Genomic DNA, 20,682 nt, shown 5'->3' on the forward strand with positions numbered 1-20,682 from the left:
CCCACTTCGCTTCCTGTCCATCTACACTGTCCTATCCAAATAAAGGCATAAAAACGCTAAAAATAAATCTTAAAAACAAAAAAGAAGAAATGTCTCTCAGGTTTTATAAAAAATTAAGCAGCACAACTGTTTTCAACATTAATAATAATAAGAAATGTTTCTTGAGCATCAAATGAGTACATTAGCATGATTTCTTAAAGAACACTGAAGAAATCAGCTTTGTCGTCACAGGAATCAATTACATTTAAAAATGTATTCAAATGGAAAATTATTGAAGCTTGTTTTCGCCACTGATTAAAAATTTTAAAAGGCAATTCTGACTTTTTATCTCAGAATTCAGACTTTTTTCTCACAGATGTGAGATTAAAACATGTAATTCCAAGGTATAATGTCAGAATTGTGAGATATAAACTTGCAATTCTGAGAACATCAGAACACAGTCTTTTTTTCCCTCAGAATTGGACTTTATAACTCGCGAGTTTATATCTCACAGTTCTGAGAAAAAAAAGTCAGAATTGTGTGTTTCTATCTCACAATTCTGACTTTATTTCTCGCAGTCAGAATTGTGAGATAAAAAGTTTAAGTAACATTTTTTTCAGTGGCGTAAACAGGCTTCCATAGAACATTTGTTGAACAGAACTTTAAAGTTGTAATAATATTTTACAGTATTTTTTTTGAGACATTTTTTTAAATTTATTAAAAGTCATTTACATTTTTATTATTTAATAATTTATTTCATTTAAATGTATTATTTATGTCTAGTACATATTAGTAGTAATTGTAGATCAGCTTTTAGTTTAAAATGTATTTAAAAAATACACCATCAAGAGTTTTCTATTAAAATAATTGTATTCTAAATCTTCATTACTATTAAAATAAAGAAAAAAAAAATTGTGGAATAAATGTATGCACTGTTTTTCCTTGTTTACAGATGAACCAGAGGTAATAATGGAGGGCTTTGATGGGAACTGGTATCTGAACAGAGAAAACGTTCAACTCACCTGCTTGGCTGATGCAAACCCACCCATCTCTTTGTTTCAGTGGAGATAGTACGTCATTTTAGTCTACATAAATACCATGCCTTTGAATTCTATGCCAATTTATTTATCATTCAAAGAATGTTAAGGTAAAATACACTGAAATGGACGATGATTTCAAAATATACAATAGCCTACTGAATATTAGATATTATATCATTACCAAAGAAATGTGTCGATTACCACAGGAAATTTCAACTGTTTGCAATGCACTTAAAATGTTAGTCCACCCAAAAGTGAAAATTCTGTCATTAATTACTCACCCTCATGTCGTACCAAACCCCAGAAGACCTTTGTCATCTTCGGAACACAAATTTAGATATTTTTGATGAAATCCGAAAACTTTCTGACCCTGCATAGACAGCAATGCAGCTGACACATTCAGTGCCCAGAAAGGTAGTAAGGACCTTGTTAAAATAGTCCATGTGACATCAGTGGTTCAACCATAATGTTATGAAGCTACAAGAATACTTTTTAGCACAAAGAAAACAAAAATAACATCTTTGTACACAAAAAGTATTCTCGTGATGTCACATGGACTATTTTTACAATGTCCTTACCACATTTCTGGGCCTTGAACGTGTCAGTTGCGTTGCTGTCTATGAAGGGTCAGAAAGCTCTTGGATTTAATCAAAAAATATCTTAATTTGTGTTCCAAAGTTGAACAAAGGTCTTACGGGTTTGGAACAACGTGAGGTTGAGTAATAATAACAGAATTTTCATTTTTGGGTGAGCTATCCCTTTAAAGGGGTCCTATTATGCACTTTTACAAGTCTTGATTTTGTTTTGGGGGTGTACTAGAACATGCTTTCATGCTTGGTGGTTCAAAAAACGCATTATTTTTTAACAGAATTTACATTATTACAATACGTCTCTCCCAGCCTGGCACATAAGGCTCGATTAGTTCAGGGTTTAATGAAGGCCTGCCTTCTGAAAAACGAAATGTGTTGTGATTGGTTAACTGTCCCACTGTGTTGCGATTGGTGAACATGTTAGACGGTGTTTCAGTACTGCCACACTCCTTGTCGAAGATGCAAGTACAACTGTTACTGTTAGCGCAAGCTAGATTAAACTGATTCTTACGTTTTAAATATGGATATTTTTCTTACAAAAACGCATCGATTCCTCCCCAGAGGGGGGGTTAATACCCGCCATGCTGCGGCTCGTTGAAGTGGCTCTCCGCGCTGCATCGCTAAAGTTAAGCTAATCCCCCACCTCTTCCCTACCCTCCCTCCAACAATTTAAATTTCCATGGGTGGGATTTATTTTAATGATATTCTAATGGACCGCGTTGTGACATCGTTGCATGCGGAAAACAAACGTTGTGGTCCAAAGGAGCTGTTCGTTGTAGTTCTCAAAAAGGGATTTTTTAAAAACAAAATATCTCCTTTTGGAGTGGACTTTGAGATTTGTAACTTTGTAGATCTTTTTTATGCCCAAAGATACACACCACACACTGACTAAAGTTCACAAAGTGAAAAAGCATAATATCACCCCTTTAATGCTTCTTTCAGTTGTTGTCATTTTAACATCAGTTAAATCTCATGCACGACCTGATGAGCATTTCTCTCTCTAGCTTGAATGGAACTATGCCGAGTACAGCAGAGCTTCGTGACGATGTGCTGATGTTTAAAGGTCCTGTAACCTATGACATCGCTGGCACATACGTCTGTGAGGCCACCAACAGCATTGGGACAGGCTCTGCGTCCGTTGAAGTCATTGTCACAGGTGCGTGTTTACACTTCTTACTCGACTGAAAGCATGCAGCTTAACTGCTTCTGTGCATGAGAACTTTTTAGTCTTTTACCTTAAGCTTACACTCGACTGCCTCTGAAACATCACTTATCATGCCATTGTTTGTCAATAAACAATGTAGATGTTCACTGCCTGAAGTGTGGACGCTCACTCTCCTGCCTGTATTTTTTCCTTCAGCCCTAAGGTTTTTGTTTTAACTTGCTTGCTGGCGCAGCACTATGCATGTGGCTGCATGTTGTCTGCATGTGGCTTCTGAATAAACCTTTGTCTATGAGGATCTCTTGAGTCATATTTTTCGCTTTGCATGCTGTGAGAATAAGGTGTGGTCTATAGAAACTGCACGTTTACTTGTGTGTACATGTATGTGTGGTTCTGGTCTGTTGCATGGTTCAGTGTCTGTGGCATAATGATGGCAACCTCAGATTTTATCCCATGGGAAAGAAATACAAAGAAATGAAAAGTCTTTCCCATTACAACTCCCTCTTTCTTCCCATGTTGCTTTTATAAAGACCTTGTGAAATCAAAATTCTCTGACAGTGACTAAAAGCTCTGTGGCTTTTAGCCACAGTCCATTATGCTAGTGTACTCCTAAAAGATCTAAAATAAAACCTTTTATGTTAATTTTTTTAGAATAAGAAAATAAAGAATCTTTCCATCCCCAAACTTTTGAATAGTCGTCTAACAGCCTTTAATGTAAAGATACAAGCCCTTTGCTGTGATCCCACTTCCTGTTTCCTGCTAAGGAAATACACCAACACAGGAAAGAAAACTGCGCACAAGGTCTTTAACAACCTCATATTGTTATACTTAATGGAGGTGATCTCTTCCTTACCCAGAATCCCCTAACTCCACACATGAGATGTCTGAGGAGCCACGGCAAATTTTTGCCATCATTGGTGGTGCTGTTTCTTGTGGCACAGTGTTGTTGGCCGCCATTACACTCCTGGTAGTGTTTTTCTATCGCCGGAGAAGCATGTTTAAAGGAGATTACAGTACCAAGAAGCAAATCCTTGGAAATGGTTACAGCAAGCCTGGCAGCGTGCCTTCACACCCCTCAGTACCTCATAGTCTGACCTTCTCCGAAGACTCAGATGAAGAGAAGAAGCTGGAACTCTACAGAAGCTCCAATACATTAGGAAGAAGCATTCAGGAGTTCCACAACTGCCATGACAGCAGGATGAAGGCCTACCACACGGGACTTATTGAGGACCATGAGAGATGCGGACATAGCGAGCAGACTTACATTTACGATTATGGATCTGAGGTGGAGGTCTCAGTGGACATGATTCCTCAGATGGACGGCTCTGTCATCTCTAAAGAAGAGTGGTATGTGTAGAACTCAAGACTTTGAGCTTCTCAGCATAGTCGTTTTATGATATCTTCTCGTTCCTTGCCATCTCCTTTCATTTGAAGCAGGCTTTGGGATTACAGCTGACAATGGATTTGAATCACCTAGAGGACATTGTTGACATGAGAATCCAAACTGATGATGGGTGTTTGGAAATTGACCAAGGATTGGCCATATTGTTGCCTGATGAAATTTCTCTGTTTCAAAACCTAGCTAGCTGTTTAGGGCAGCCATTGTGATTATGCATAATTATTTGTATAATTATGCTACCTCTTGAAATGTCTAATTTTAGCCAAATTCTAAATCAGCATTACAATGTACTATAGAACACTGTCCCATAATAATCTGCGGCGCCTCAGTGGCAAAAATGAAACTAAGATCAGATAATCTAAGTGTCATTTATAAGTTCTTATGCAATTGAAAGTTACTTTTCTTATAATAGTGATATACATATTTAAATGTAATTAAATATTTTACTAAATGTTTGAGAATGTTTATATATAGAGTACTGTGGTGTGAGCTTAGCAACAGGCTGCCTATGTTGGCATCCCAAACTGATCACTTTCAATGTAGTTTATGATGTTGAATCACAAGGTTTTGTCGCAGTGCTGTTAGCTTAGCAACATGCTAACTTCCAACTTTATTGAAATCGATTGTGATTTGTGTTCTTCAATACAGAGCACTTTTTACGTGATGCAGAGTTTCTGCTTATGTTGGCATTGAATATCGGTCACTTAGGATGCTGGTTTAAGGTTTTCTAACAGTGCTGTTTGCTTAGCAGCAAACTGGTCACTTTCAATGTTGTTTAGGATGTTGAATCACAAGGGTTTGTAGCAGTGCTGTTAGCTTAACAACTTAAATTGCGTTCTCTTGTGCATAGTGCTTTTTATGTGACACACAAATTTCTACCTATGTTGGCATCTCCAATTGGTCACTTTCAATGTTGTTTAGGATGTTAAATTACAAGGGGTTGTAACAGTGGTGTTAGTTTAGCAACTTGCTAACTTCAAACTATTGAAATTGTGATTTACGTTCTGTAGGACAGAGCACTGTTTACATGACGCACAGTTTTGGCCTATGTTGGCATCACAAATTGGTCTGTTGTTTATCATGTTGAATCACAAGGTTTTGTAACAGTGCTGTTAGCTTAGCAACATGCTAACTTTATACTATTGAAACCGATTGTAATTTGCGTTCTTTAGTACAGAGCAGTCTTTACAGAAATTCAGCCTATGTTGGCATCACAAATCGGTCACTTTCAATATTGTTTAGAATGCTGCCTCATGATTCCTAACAGTGCTGTTAGCTTAGCAACATGCTAACTTCAAACTGTGTTGGATTCAGCTCTGAGTTGTGTTCTCTCGTTTAGAGTGCTTTTTATGTGACACACAGAATTTCTACTTATGCTGGCATCCCAAATGGGTCACTTTTCAGTGTTTAGGATGATAAATCACAAGGTTCTGAATTGATTGTAGTTTGCATTCTTTAGTACAGAGCACTATTTACAGAATCTCGACCTATGCTAGCATCGCAAATCGGTCACTTTCAATGCTGTTTAGGATGCTGCCTCACAAGGTTTCTAACAGTGTTGTTAGCTTAGCAACATGCTAACTTCAAACTGTGCTGGAATCAGCTGTGAATTGCGTTCTCTTGTGCAGAGTGCTTTTTATGTGACACACTGAATTTCTACCTATGCTGGCATCCCAAATTTGTCACTTTCAGTGTTATTTAGGATAATAACCCTGTTGAAAAAAACAATAGACACCATCACAAAATTTTTAATGGTTTTACTGGTTATAATGGGACTTAGTTTTGGTTTTAATGGAAACTGTAAGGACCCTGTGGGTTTCTGTTGGTAATTGGTCACCTTCTATTGGTGGCTTGTTAAAACCACTAAATCCTAATGGAATGTGTCCCAAAACACACTACAGAAAACCATTTTTAAATGGTTTTAATGATTATAAGTTGATGGTTTGTAATGTTTGTAATGGTATTTGTAGTGGAAACCATTATAATTTCTATGATGGTTTCTATTGTTTTTTTAGCAGGGAAAATCACAAGGTTTTGTAACAGTGCTGTTAGCTTAGCAACATGCTAACTTCAGACTATACTGGAATCAATTGTGATTGGTTTCTCCCGTGCAGAGCACTTTTTATGTCACACCCTAAATTTCTACCTATGTTGGCATCTCAAATCAGTCACTTTCAGTGTTGTTTACAATGCTGGCTCACAAGGTTTTGTAGAATTGCTGTTAGCCTAGTAACATGCTAACTTAAAACTGTATTGGAATCATTGGAATTATTGAAATTTTGAATTGCATTCTCCCGTGCAGTGCTTTTAGTTTATAAACTGAGTTTCTACCTATGTTTATCCCAAATTGGTCACCTTAAATGTTGTTTACGATGTTGAATAACAAGGTTTTATAGAAGTGCTGTTAGCTTAGCAACATTCTAACTTTAAACTCTATTGAAATCAATTGTAATTTGCGATCTCTCGTTTAGAGTGCTTTTTATGTCACACACTGAGTTTCTACCTATGTTAGCATCCCAGACTACACTGTAAAAACAATTTGTTGAGTCAACTTAAAATAATTTGTTACCTGGCTGCCTTAAAATTTTAAGTTCAGTCAACTCAAAAAAAAAGTTTATTAAATTATACTAAGTGACAACTTAGATATTTGAGTTGAATCAACTTCACATTTTAAGGCAGCTGGGTTACTTACCCATCTGTTAAGTTTAACAAACATGAATATCTAAGTTGTTACTTAGTACAACTTAACATTTCAAGTTGACTAAACTTATTTTAGTTAACTGAACTTAAAATTTTAAGGCAGCAGGCTAACACATTATTTTAAGCTGACTCAACAAATTGTGTTTTTTATTTTTTACAGTGTAGTCACTTTCAGTGTCGTAGGATGTTAAATCACAAGGTTTTGTAACAATGTTAGCTTAGCAACATGCTAACTTCAAACTGTACTGAAATCAGTTGTGTTGTGTTCTGTGTGGATTGTTTTTAGAGTATTGTGCTGTTCACTTAGCAACATGCTAACTTCAAACTCTGTTGAAACCGAATTTGATTTACATTCCTTAGTACAGAGCACAATGTACGTGGTACACAGTTTCTGTGATGGTGCCCAGATTAGTTATTTTCCATTACATTTACAAAGCTGACAGTAGGTTTTGTAACAGAGTTAACATCTCTAACATAAACTAGGTATTTGCTTGGAAGAGAATACATGTCTTGACAGTTCCGTTGTACTGAGAAAGAATTTCTGCCTCGGGCTAGTGTTTACTCAAGAGCAATTAAAACTTCACTGTAACCTATAAGTTGTGAAAGTCTTACACTGTATATAAACCTGTAGTTTTGCGCATGATTCATGGAAATATTGCCTTGTTTTGTCAGATATTGTGTTTTTTGTTTATTGAAACAGAAAAGTGAATTTCAGGCTGCTTTAATCACAGGTTTCATAATACAGTACAATAAACTGCGTTTCCCTGCACTGCAGTAGTCAAATACTACCTATAAAGAATATGAATATATGTCTAGATATAAATCACACAAATAAACCGTGGCTGTAGCTTTCAAGAGTCAGTGATTCACTGCATGTCTCAGTGGCTGCAATAAAATATGGGTTCTTGTTTGACATTATTTAAGATGATATAAAAACATTGTACTACAAAAGTGCTTTGAAATGCTAGATTATTTCCTTTTTATGACACTGAGGAACAAACTGGTTGAATGTTACATTGGTCTTTTGCAGGTGTTGTACTGTACTTTCATATGATGTGCTGTACAATTTCTAATACATTGTGTTTTGTGCTAATTTGAGTGTTTTTTCATTTGTAAGTTTCTTCGATCATTTTTACAATAATGATAGAACTTGCCCTGTTGGTTCGGTATAGTTTGTACAACATAATTGTGTTAACGTTGCTTAATTTATTCAGGAAACTCTTGATGTTTTTTTGTGTTCATTATGTGTTAAACTTTATAATGCTGCCAAGAACAACATATTCAGATATACAGTGTTTGCTGTATTTATTGTGAAACACAAGTGTTAATAAGTCTTATGAATTCTCTGCTGAAATAAAACGTATAAATCAAGTCAGTTAAAATAGTCAAGATAAAATGTATATCATAAAGTCTCCTTTGTCTGAATAATGTATTGCTTCTGATACATCAGAATCAATAAATGAATAAGCACAGTTTTCCAAGCAAAGCTATTTAAGTGGTATATTTGGGGTCATCGGATCAGGGCATTGTTTGTGCCGGCCACATATTTGAGGTTGGGTGTTGTCTGTTTCGAGTGGACACATTATGCCATTAACATCTCTTTTACGGCCATTAGAGCACCACGACAAATCCTCTTTTTCACTAGTTGGCATTTACATCATTGTTGTTTTATGTACACAGTGACCTAAGGGAAAGCTCCCATGAATCCCTTCTATGGCAGCCCCATTTGTTGGTATGAGTTTGCACAAAAGAAGGGCATGTGAGCCGGATGTGTGGGTTTTTTTTCTCATCAACACAAAACAATAGGCCGGGGCCGTACAATAGAGCTATTCTTGTTAATGTTAGAGCGGAAACATGTTTCAGAGGCATGTCATGTTTGATTACTTAAGAACAACCGAGTATAAAAAAGTAAATGACCTGATGTGTTATGTAGAGTATATGGTGGAGTTAGTGAGGAGATGCCCAACATGTATTTTTCCTGCAGAGAAACCCCAGCCACTGAGTGCTGCAGAGAGGGTGATGGGTGTCCTTGGATGGGTGATTGCACTGGGCATCATCCTCAGTATAGCTGGCACAATATATTTGGTCAAAAAACAACAGCGACACAAACATGCAGGGTCAGACAATGATTCGTAAGTATTCAACTCATTTTAATGCTAAAATGTGCAAGGATACATGTATAAAATTTTGATATTTCATTATGGAGGCCCAAATAATGACTAAAGTGTCTACAAAGCATATTTTCTTACCTCAGTTATCGACCTAGCTAAATTTTACAAAACATTTTATATAATATTTTTAGTATTTTGTTTGTTTCATATTATTAAATCAGATTTAATAATAAAAATGTGAACTACATTATGTAAATAATATATGTATATATGCTTATACACTCTTTACACTTTTTATAATATTGTTGTACACATGTAAAACAAAACAAAATACAAAAAAAATATAAAATGTATATAATATATATAAAATGTTATCATATATCATACATTTATATATAAATATACATTTATTATTTTGTATAATGTATTTAGTTTGTATTTTAATAACTATAGACATGTAAGACATAATAATAAATACTGTAATGTAATATGAAGAACTATGAAATATTCTAAAAATATTAATATATAAATATATCGTATATCATATACTTTATTTCATCATTTACTATCCTAGATACATTTTACAAAACACTGTATGTAATATTTAAAATGTTTCATTTTTATCTCAATTTTATTTAATCATATTTAATATATATTTTTACTAATATTTAAAAAATATGCTTATTTATAATACACTTTATATAATATTATTATACACATGTAAAAAATACAGAAAATCTCTATATAATATATATAAAATCATATAATATGTAATATAAAAAATATATGTAACATTTTATATTATTATATATTATTATTATTATTATTTTTAGATTTTGTATAATTTGTTTGTTCATATTTTAATATCTGATTTATCTAATACTGTAATAATATAATATGCAGAAACATGAAATATTCTAAAAAATATTAATATATAATTATATATCATATCAAATTATCAGTTACTATCCTAGATAAATTTTTACAAAACATTGTATGTAATATTTAAAAACGTTCATTTTATCTCATATTATTTAATCATATTTAATATATATTTAATATTTTAAAAATATGTATATGTGCTTATATTGTACCGATGTAAAAATACAATATATATATATATATATATATATATAATATAAAATATATTATAAAAATATGTAACATTTAGTATTTTAATAATATAATTTTTTATATTTTGTATTATTTATTCATATTTTAATATATTATTTATCTGTTTCTGTGTTTGTTTAATATAATGCATTATATATATTAATATATTATATATTATTTTTAAAAATATTAATATATAATTATATCATATCACATAAAATTATACCTCATATATATATACACACACACACACACACACATTTATAGAACATTCAGTATTAAAATACATTTACATCGTTTTTATACATACATCATTTTTATATTTTGTCTAATTTATTTTATATTTTGTATTTATTAATTCTCTTTGTAGCCTTTTATATTATTTGACAATGAATTATGCCAAAGCTAAAATGACATAATTACATTAACAACTAAGCTCATAGTTAAAATACATTATTTTTTTCAATGTTATACTGTTGTTTTAGTACAATTTCTAAAAATTCTACCACATAAAACAAAACGCAATCTGGCCTGTAGTTGTTTTATGCCATTGTTTTAGTTAAGATCCTCTATCTCTCCCTCTCCATTGTTGCAGAGATAGTTCTTCCCCTGCCCACAAAAAGCCTTCCTCGTCTAAAAAGAAGGCAGCTGATGACTTCCAGGTAAGAGAGCACTCAGTAAAGCCACAGAAACACCAGTGTGGGCTCTTGCCATTTTATCAGATGAAAAGATGCACTAATGCACCATGGTCTGGCCACCGACCTGAATAGAGGTACTGAGGCTTTAATGATAAACCTGAATACCCTTTGGCCTCACAGACATAGTAAGCAGAGAGCGCCTCCTACTGGAGAAGACAACAAACACGCTACCACTTCCAAGTTGAGTCCTAAATAATTCATTATCACAGAGTAACGCAGTGTTTTAACAATAACTCCATATAACTTCTTTGAACTTTGCTACTTTTGAAACATTTATGTATTCTGAATTAGAAAAAGGCCCAAACTTGACTAGAGTGCATAATATCAGGGTGACAGTGTCAGCTGAGTGCCTAAGCGCACTCATTAAATATGCACAGCGCAATTCTCTCGTTCTCTGACCTTGTATCTTTGTTCCCACAGAGCCCCGGGAGGTTCTACGACGAGCTCCCAAATACAGCCGACTACGTGAGTTACCGTTTGGCGTGTAACAAAGAGGATTATCTGGAGCAACACTCTCCTCCCATTCAACCTCCTCTGACCTTCCTGCCCCAAAACCCCTACACTCAGCACGGTAACCAGACCGCCATATTCACGTACCCCACACCCCCCGGCCCCATCTCCTCATACACCTTCCCGAAAGAACAGTACGTATAAATGCATTTGTGACCTCTATGTCTGTCTTTCTTCAGTTGCTCTGGTTATTGTGTACTTTTATATTGTGTTCTTTCTGAATAGATTTTTAAAAATATTATCCTCTAAGCATAATTGGATTTGCATGCGTATTTTCAATTTTTGGTAATATTGCTTAGAATTAATCTGCAAATAATTACAGATTAAAGTAGAGTTTGGATCTATGCGCAGAATAAATCTGATTCTCATTGTCTTAAAGTAGGTCGGTGGTCCGTACACTTCATTTACAACAGGCGCATATTATTTATTGTATTTTGTACAGTTATGCATCACTCTGTTGTTTTATGTCATTTGGGATTTCCACTGTATTTAATTTCCAAACAGCTGCTTTCGTAATAAGACAAAAACATGATAGCAGTTAAATATATTTCCTTAGATAAATTCTTGAAAAAATTTAATTTTGTGTTATTTAAATGGGTCTTTTTGCTGCTTTCTTAAAAGTGAAACGTGCAACAATCACATGATCTAAACAATATTTTACATTGTAATCATTATTCATGTTTCTTTGCATCGTTAAAATGTATATGCTGTATATATATATATGTGACAGTTTTTTTTACATGCACACCAGCAATTCCAGAAAGTATTTCTGTAGAACTGTGAATCTCTTTGGTCATTTGTCCTTTATTATTGTTTACATTATGCTTTGTGACATTCATGCACAATGGTACAAAGTTCTTCCATGCACTGCAATTGTAATAACTGCGTAAGGAATATTTATATAGTGTATAGAGCACGAGAAAGTGTGCAAAAATGTGATGGGTTACATTATATGTATTTGTGTGTTGTTACAGTGACCGTATGGTATTGAATAAGCTGTTAATGATGTAATATTTTAACCACTTGTGATTTTTTTGTTTCTCTTTTCTACTAATAAATACTTAAATAAATATTGGCTTAAGTATTTTTTTTTGTAAGTTTAGTATGATTATAACTGATAAGTTTGAATATTCTTCTTGCATTTTACCAGGATGTGATGATGCAATGCAATGCAAAATGTTAAAAGAAGTGATTGTGATGATTACACAAGATTTATAATGAAATAGCAATCTGATTAAAGCTATTTATAGATTGCATTTATTATACGACATACTGTATGCCATCTGGCGTGAACATAGCATGACAGATCACAGGTGGTTTCGTCTGCTTACAGAACTAATCACAACTCAGATTATGAACTATTTGTATGAGTGTGTCAGCAGTGAAACAGCAACCTTGTGTGTTCAGACCAATAGAATATTTATAGAACTTGTAGCAGAAGAAGTACTGAACGCTTTTCAATATAACTGCATTCAGGGTTGCCAGGTTTCACAACAAAACCAACCCAATTGCTATTCAAAACTAGCCAAGTCGTGTTTGGCGGGGTAAAATACACAAGTGAATTTGTGTATTTGAACCCTTTCCAACGACTGCATGATTCTGAAATCCATCTTTTCACACTGAGGACAACTGAGGGACTCATATGCAACTATTACAGAAGGTTCAAACACTCACTGAGTGTGAAAACTTTTGGAATTTGAAGATCAGGGTAAATTTAACTTTTGTCTTCTGGGAAACATAAGTATCTTTTTTAGCTTCTGAAGGGCAGTACTAAATGATGATATTTAGTCAAAATAAGAAAATTCTTAAGTCTGTTCAAAAGTTTTCACCCCCAGCTCTTAATGCATTGTTTTTTTCTTTCTGAAGCATCAGCGAGCATTTGAACCTCCTGTAATAGTTGCATATGAGTCCCTAAATGTAAAAAAAATCATACAATCATTGTTGGAAAGGGTTCAAATACACAGAAATGCTGAAAAACCAAAGAATCTGTGGGACCTAAAGGATTTTCTTGAAGAACAGCAGGCAGTTTAACTGTTCAGGACAAACAAGGGACTCATGAGCAACTATCACTAAACAAAAAAACACAGCTGTGGATCATTCAGGTACCAACACAGTACTAAGAATCAAGAGTGTGTAAACTTTTGAAAAGGGTCGTTTTTATAAATTCAGCTATTATTTTCTCTTGTGGAATATATGTAAATGTCTTTTATTTGAAATATCTTATTCAGGTCAGTACTAAATAAAAAAACAACAACATGCATTTTGTATGATCCCTTTGATTTTGAGGAAATAATTAACATTTTGCAGATTGGGCATGGTGTATGAAAACTTTGGACCACAACTGTATATGGGTGTGCACCTTTGCATTCTTAACTGTCTTTCCTGGTGTGTTTATGCACTTTACATGGAAGCGTAACATGAGAAACTCATGAATGAATGTAGGGAGCACTCTGTTTCCTCTGCTTGACTGAGCTGTCGTGGATGGAAACACACACACACATACACACACACACTAGTACAATTCTGACCTTAAACTCTGAGAGGGATGTGCTCAGAGAAGAGCCAGGATCTGTGATTAAAGTGCATCTCCTCAGGCTGTGAACCTGGCTAACTAACTGGAATCTTAATTTAGATTTTTTTTAATTGCACTTTGGCCACAACCTACCTTTACATGCAGCCTGCATTAAAACCTTTTGGTAGTTAGACATGGATTGCATGGATTGTAACCAAATCCAGACTGATGAAACAGATGTCTTGCTGCAACAACTTGCTGAATTTATTAATGGTGTAGGACAATTATTAAAGCACTTTTTTGTTTATTTATATAAGAGAATAAATCATTGTGATGAAACTAAGATGTAACAGAGGTTTTTTCTTTCTCACTGTGGGTGATGGAATGCAAGAACGGCCATCCATCCCGCAACCTTCAATAATATATGAGACACAGCTATCATTGTGTCATTCTAAACCTTTCTACTCCAGTCCACTGTATTCTTGTACATGGAGGGAAGATCTCTGAATTATTCAAGCCAAATCAGTTTAGAAAGACTCAGCTGCCTCTTTCTCTCATTAAGCTTGTGGACTTCGGCAGTAATAAGCTCGGACAGGTCACATAATATTCACTGGATATTTCTTTCTCTCTCTTTTTATTATTATTTTGGAGACTGTTTTTGTGCTTTTTTACATCTTGGTCAATGCATTGGATATGAGAGTCATGGCACCATGGTTCACAGAGTTTTAGGGGTGCCTTACATCTGCCTGACTGTTTTATTTCTACCCCTCCTCATTCAAGGTAAGAATATCAACAACCATTTTTAATATTTTATAATATTTTGTTCAGTGCTGTCAACCAATACTTCCAATCATACATTTGTTAACTGTTCCACTTGAATGAAAGTATTTGTTTTCGTCCAGAATCTGATTTGTCAAATGAGGACAATTATATACAGTATGCACATTGTCAAAATGCACTCATGATATACCCATTGTAATTTAATCAATGCTAATAATAACTTGGAGCACTGCCAAATTCAAAGTTTGTGTGTGCTCTTCCAGGCGTAGAGATCTTGGACCCCGGGCAGGTGGTATATAGCGAAACCAGGACCAATGGCGTGGTGGGACGTGGTGTGATCTTGGAATGTGGCCCTACCTTGCCCGATGTCTACATCTGGGGCTTCACCAAACCAGGCACCGACACCATCCGTGCCATCGTGTACAACTTTGGGAAGGGCCCTAAGATACAGAAATTAGCCAATGACTTGGGCGATCTGACAGTAATCAGCAACAGTGCCTCTCTGTCCATTGAGAAGCTTCCTCTGGCTGCAGAAGGAGTGTATACCTGCCAGGCACTCTATGATACCCCTGAAGGAGCCAAGCTGTATTACTACTATGTATTTCTGCGCGTTTTAGGTCAGTGGTAATCAAGGGATGTCTATGTACCAATCTTAACAATGGCTAACTAAGTTCAAGGTTTATTTAGATTGCCATTAACATTTAAAGTGGTGTAGAAACCCTAAATTACCATTAAGAACTATGTTCTTCTAAAGATAGTTCACCCAAAAATGAAAATTCTGTCATTAATTACTCACCCTCTTGTCGTTCCAAACCCGTAAGACCTTCGCTCATCATTGGAACACAAATTAGGATATTTTTAATGACATCCGAAAGCTTTCTGAATCAAACAACAAACTTTCTGTGAGTTTCTTTACAAAACTACCAAGTTCAAGACCCAGAAAGGTAGTAAGGACATCATTAAAATAGTCCATGTGACATCAGTGAGTCTCAGATTTCATCAAAAGTATCTTAATTTGTGTTCCGAAGATGAACAATACTCTTACAGGTTTGGAACAACATGAGGATGAGTAATTAATGACAGAATTTTCTTTTTTGATTGAACTATCCCTTTAACTAGCATATACTGTACATCAAAACTATTGTTATATTGCTGGTTGAGTATAATTCCATTTTGTAATCAATTTAACAGTGCCAGTGACCAAACCTTACATTGTGATGAGCGACTCTTCACCAGTGGAGGGGACGTCAGTGACCATGCGCTGTGGCCTGGAGAATGGCACGGGGCCTATTAATTACATCTGGGAACTGGAGAGCCGGGAAAGCCAGCTCACCACCGTGGCCGAGATCTATGACGACAACCGATTAAATGTCACTGATGTCAACCGAAATCACACTGGATGGTACAGGTGTATTGCCAGCAACCAGGTCAACCAGCAGCGCAGTGACCGTGTCTGGCTTGACACCATTTGTAAGAAACTCCCCTAAGTACTCTTTGGTGCATCATATTGTTTTAGTGTGTGATTTAAAAAGGTAAACATCTGTGGTTCTTTTCCAGTTGGTCCAGACCAGCCTCAGATCGATGTCACCCCTTATTCAGTAACGGAGCGGGGTTATTCCGCCCTGGAAAGAGAGACGGTTTCTCTCCTGTGTCAAGCATCTTCTAATCCCCCAAGTCAGTACGTCTGGTTCTACAACAACTCCCAGGTGTTCGCGGGTCCGCAGTACACCATCAACAGGATCCTCCGCATGCACACGGGCCACTACGCATGCCTGGCTCAGAACACTTACCTCAACACCCGCTCCAGGAAAACCATCACCCTCACCGTCTACTGTGAGTGCTCCCGCAAATCCCTGCCTGGATTCTGCTGGCCGCCTTTCAATCTGTCCTTCTATAGCTTCCTCAAGTTTCCTTCTGGAATTTCTGGCATTTGCTTCCTCTTACACCTTTTCATTCACACTAACACGCACACACGAAGGTACAGACAGTTACGTAAACAAGGGTGTCAGACTTCCAGAGTGGCCGATTGTGGACGTGCATCTGGAGGAGGTGAAGGACAGTTCTGAGAGCCGAAGGTATACAGCTGGTGTGATTGTTTCTGTGCTATGACAAGTCAAGAAAGGCCAGAAGGCCTTGTATTGTATTGTCATAACACCTCAATCTCCCCTTCATGCCTTGAATGTACATCTACTCTTGACTGACCTGGGGTACTAACAACCCCACCGATTCTGTATACTAACACAGCAACAACTTCCCATGATATGACTTTAAATTTAGCTTAGTTATAGCAGGAATGATACTCCTGAACTTTCTAGAAGTCAACTAGCTGTTACCATTGTGTAGACACCTAATCCGACCTCTTCATTTGGCTCAATTTCAGGAACGCTTCTCTGCCTCTATCAGTTTCCTAAATTGGCCCAAATTACCTAAGATCCATTTCACTGCCCTGTGTTACACAATGATTTTGTTCCCACAGATCCTCCAGATGGCGCTCCGACTTGCTCAATCCTACCAGTAAACAATCACACTGACCTGGCTCTCCAGTGTACCTGGGAGGGCGGTATCCCTGCTGCCTCTTTAAGATGGACCCCGTACGTTTTTGGAGAAGAAAGCGAGGGACTCACAAACATCACCAAGATTCAGAAAGGTCAAGACACTGCAAACAACTCCATCTTCATCTGCCAAGGCTCACACATTGCATCGAATGAAATCAAAAGCTGCAGTGTCAGAACTTGTAAGTGTAAAATCAAGAGCACCTTGTTCACTTTGAGATCATCAAATGGTCACTAAATAGATTGTACATTCTCTTGATCCCAGGGATGCCCTATGGAGAGCCGAAGTGTTCTGCTTATGCAACTCGAAACAATGAGTACCTAATGCTGTCCTGCTCCTGGGAGGGTGGGTTTCCTCGAGCCCTGGTATGGTGGTCGTCCAGTTTAGGAGACATGCAAGGCACATCTGAGGAGAATGCGAACATCCTGGTTTTGCGGTCAAGTGCTACCTACAGTGGCAAGGCCTTCGTATGCCATGCAAAACATCCATTGACTAAGGAGACCAAACAGTGTGTTTTAAAACTAGGTAAGAAAGGGTCAATCGTTACTGTTCTGGATTGTAAAACAATCATTTTAAAACTGTGTCCTTTCTTATTGTCTTCAGAGGCACCAGTCCTATTGACCCAGCGCAGTGCAATGACCGTCTATGAGGGCAGTGATGCCCAGCTCACCTGTATCTTGAGTAGAAACTACCCTGTAACAGAGATCACCTGGTACAACAACCTGAAACAGCATGTGAATGAAATTCCTAAGAAGTACGTCCTGGAGCGAGCTGCTGCCTGGACCAACTTGACCGTGCGGGAAACGGACAGCGAGACAGACACTGGCCATTACTGGTGTTCAGCTACCAATGCAGTTGGTGGGGCAGAGATCCCCATTATGCTGATGGTGAAAAGTAAGCAAGCTTTTAAATGTTACACTGACAGTCTACACAGGTTTACTATACAACAGGGCTAGGAAACTTGGGTCCTGAAGGACCACTGTCCTGCAGAGTCTAGCTCCAGCCCTCAAACACACCCACCTGTAGCTTTCTAGTGATCTTGAAGACACTGATTATCTCAGAGGTCTTTAAACCTGTTCCTGGGGACCCACTATCCTAAAGAGTTTAGCTACAACCCTAATCAAACACATCTGAAGCTGCCAATAAAGCTCCTCAAGACTGCTTGAAAATTGCAGGCAGGTGTGCTGAAACCGGTTGGAAATAAACTTTCTATGAGAGTGGGTCCCAAGGAGCAGGGTTGAAGACCTCTGAATTAGCTTGTTCTTCATGTCCAACTCTGGAGATGGTCCTCACTGCAGAACACAAGATCCATGAGGGCGAAGTTGGACCAAGATCCAACTCCTTCCACCTTACATATCCCTAAACCCGTCTCTAGCCCCGGAAACCCTAAACCTACCCATCTCCATCCTCTGCATATGGATGTAACCTCGCCCCCTGGATCTTGTGTACTGCAATGAGGGGCTACTGAAACTCTGCAGGACATTGGCCCTCCAGTACCAAAGTTGCCCAGCCCTGCTATACAAGATAGATAAGTACAAGGATTCATGCTACCCTTCCTAATTCCAGTAGCCCACTCTTTGGTTATATTAGCCGGTTTTACATATAAATGATTGACTTTTTAAATCAACCTGTTTCAGGGTACCCAATGCCCCCAAATATAAGCATCAGTAAGATTATTTATAGCAGCCGTCAAAGGACAGATGTTGACCTAGAGTGGAAGCTCCAGACTGAGGGTAACCTCACCGCGTTCTTCATCGAGCGCCAGAGGCTCCCTGAACCTGTGAAGAAAAGAAACAGTGACCTTCCCTGGCAGAAACTGGTAGATCTAGATCCAGATTCCCGACACTACCAAATCAACAATCTGGATCCCACTGGTACCTATGCATTTCGGGTTACTGCCATTAACCATCGCACCACTGGAAACCCTTCAGAGATAAAGAGCCCAGGTGAGAACACTTACAAAGGGCATTGAATATCTGACAATCAGTGCACATCTACACATGGATAACAATCATTTATATAAAAACACCTAAGAAAGGCAACACATAATTTGATGCGGTTAGAAAATGTGCAAGATTGGAGTGTTGTTTTTTTGGTTACCACTCACTGAAAATCTAATGCTGTTGTTTTTTGTTTTGTTGTCCATTCAGGTGAAAAGCGCAATCACTTGACCACTTCCATACTCACACATCTCCCTTCTTCTGTTCCTTTCCTCTTTACCTGTCAACTTGCTCTTTCCTGAGGTTACTTTATCTACTCATCTCATTCTGTCTAATAACTTACTTCTAAAGAAAGCTTGTATAATCATATATGCTAATGATGCTATGCCAAAATACAAATTAACCCAAGTGTTTAAGCTTATTCCCAAAAACCATGTACATTACAGTTAATATTATGGAGTAAGCTCGTAAGAAATTGTCCGATTGCCATAGTAAACTATGCAATTGTGACACTGGTTTTGTGAAGCTGAAATAGGTATGCTGTCTTCCAGCCGACCCTCCCTTCAATGCCTACCCAGCTGTGATCGGGGCAGCCATTGGGGGCATGATCATAGCCACAATAATCACTGTACTGCTCTTCATGTATGTGGTACGGAACCGCAACAATAACCCACGTGAGTTACGCATCTTAATTGTTTCAAGAAATCAAACATTGGTTAGTTAACACTCTAGCATGGTTGCATGCTAATACAACTTTCACACTTTACAGGCCTTCATGACTTGATATTTGGAAGGTATGTTGATATTAAACAATTTATATTTTTACAGTTATCTGATTGTTTTTTGTCATTTCATTATTACTTTAATACTATCTGTGCTTTTCAGGCAGAACAGCCAGTCTAGAGAGAACATTAACTTCCCTGAGGATGAAGTTAGTGGAACGGCAGAGGGGGACAGAGGTACAGGACAGCCGAGTCAATCAGCTAGTCCAGGTACCTCATGACATTTGTTAATCCAACTCATACCAAAAAAATGAGAATAATTTGCGCTTCAACTTCAGCAATGCAAATAAAATATGTTTTCTTGCAGCGGCACCAATGACACTGCCAAGGCCAAGCGCAACACCTACAAACCTCCCCCCTGGCGAGGAGCCGGTTAATGTAACTATAACAGTCATGGCCTCAAGCTAAACCCAAGGCACAATCATGTTTATAACCATAAATTCACTTCACATCAATAGAAGTAAACAAAGAAGGGTGTTGAATGTAATTTTATACTAATACCAATTTAAGAGTTTACCAGCAAACATCTCTCATTTAGGCCACAGCTTCAGATATCAGCAAGCTAACCTGGTTTTGGTAAAATACAAGCAAACTTTTGTTTATTAAAAGCATGATTGTTATAATTTTTGCTACATTTAATAGGATAATTCACTCAAAAATAAATCCTATCATTAATTACTTCTGGCGTCCAAAACCTGCAAGACCTTCGTTCATCTTTGGAACACAAATTAAGATATTTTTGATCAAATCGGAAAGCTCTCTGACCCTGCATAGACAGCAAAACATCAGACATAGTCAAGGTCCAGAAAGGCA

The 20,682-nt window shown here is 36.9% G+C and overlaps 2 protein-coding genes across 5 annotated transcripts in view; both read left to right on the forward strand.

Moving 5' to 3' along the window:
* Positions 1 to 12,324, forward strand: part of nectin1a (nectin cell adhesion molecule 1a) — a 33,578-nt gene extending 21,254 nt beyond the window's left edge. Inside the window, exons 4-9 of one of the 4 annotated variants that reach the window (XR_007825140.1) lie at positions 932 to 1,049; positions 2,614 to 2,765; positions 8,855 to 9,002; positions 10,690 to 10,756; positions 10,913 to 10,972; positions 11,213 to 11,312. Coding sequence is in view for 3 of the 4 variants with exons in the window: in XM_051093773.1 (XP_050949730.1) it covers positions 932 to 1,049; positions 2,614 to 2,765; positions 3,629 to 4,128 (770 nt within the window). In the remaining variant the exon portion in view is untranslated. Of the gene's footprint in view, positions 1 to 931; positions 1,050 to 2,613; positions 2,766 to 3,628; positions 8,344 to 8,854; positions 9,003 to 10,689; positions 10,757 to 10,912 lie in introns of those variants that run through there. The other 3 variants (XM_051093775.1, XM_051093776.1, XM_051093773.1) reach the window with 3 other exon arrangements.
* Positions 12,325 to 14,506: 2,182 nt separating this feature from the next.
* LOC127153012 (V-set and immunoglobulin domain-containing protein 10-like 2) lies at positions 14,507 to 20,655 on the forward strand. The gene is made up of 12 exons (XM_051093932.1): positions 14,507 to 14,594; positions 14,858 to 15,211; positions 15,786 to 16,064; positions 16,152 to 16,427; positions 17,071 to 17,328; positions 17,412 to 17,672; positions 17,751 to 18,041; positions 18,785 to 19,093; positions 19,639 to 19,761; positions 19,857 to 19,881; positions 19,973 to 20,086; positions 20,190 to 20,655. Exons 1-12 carry the CDS (start codon positions 14,525 to 14,527, stop codon positions 20,275 to 20,277), a joined length of 2,448 nt encoding a protein of 815 aa, XP_050949889.1. The 5' UTR covers positions 14,507 to 14,524; the 3' UTR covers positions 20,278 to 20,655.
* The last annotated feature ends 27 nt before the right edge of the window (positions 20,656 to 20,682 follow it).

This window comes from Labeo rohita, chromosome 21 (genome assembly GCF_022985175.1).
Source record: "Labeo rohita strain BAU-BD-2019 chromosome 21, IGBB_LRoh.1.0, whole genome shotgun sequence".
NCBI classification, from domain to species: domain Eukaryota; kingdom Metazoa; phylum Chordata; class Actinopteri; order Cypriniformes; family Cyprinidae; genus Labeo; species Labeo rohita.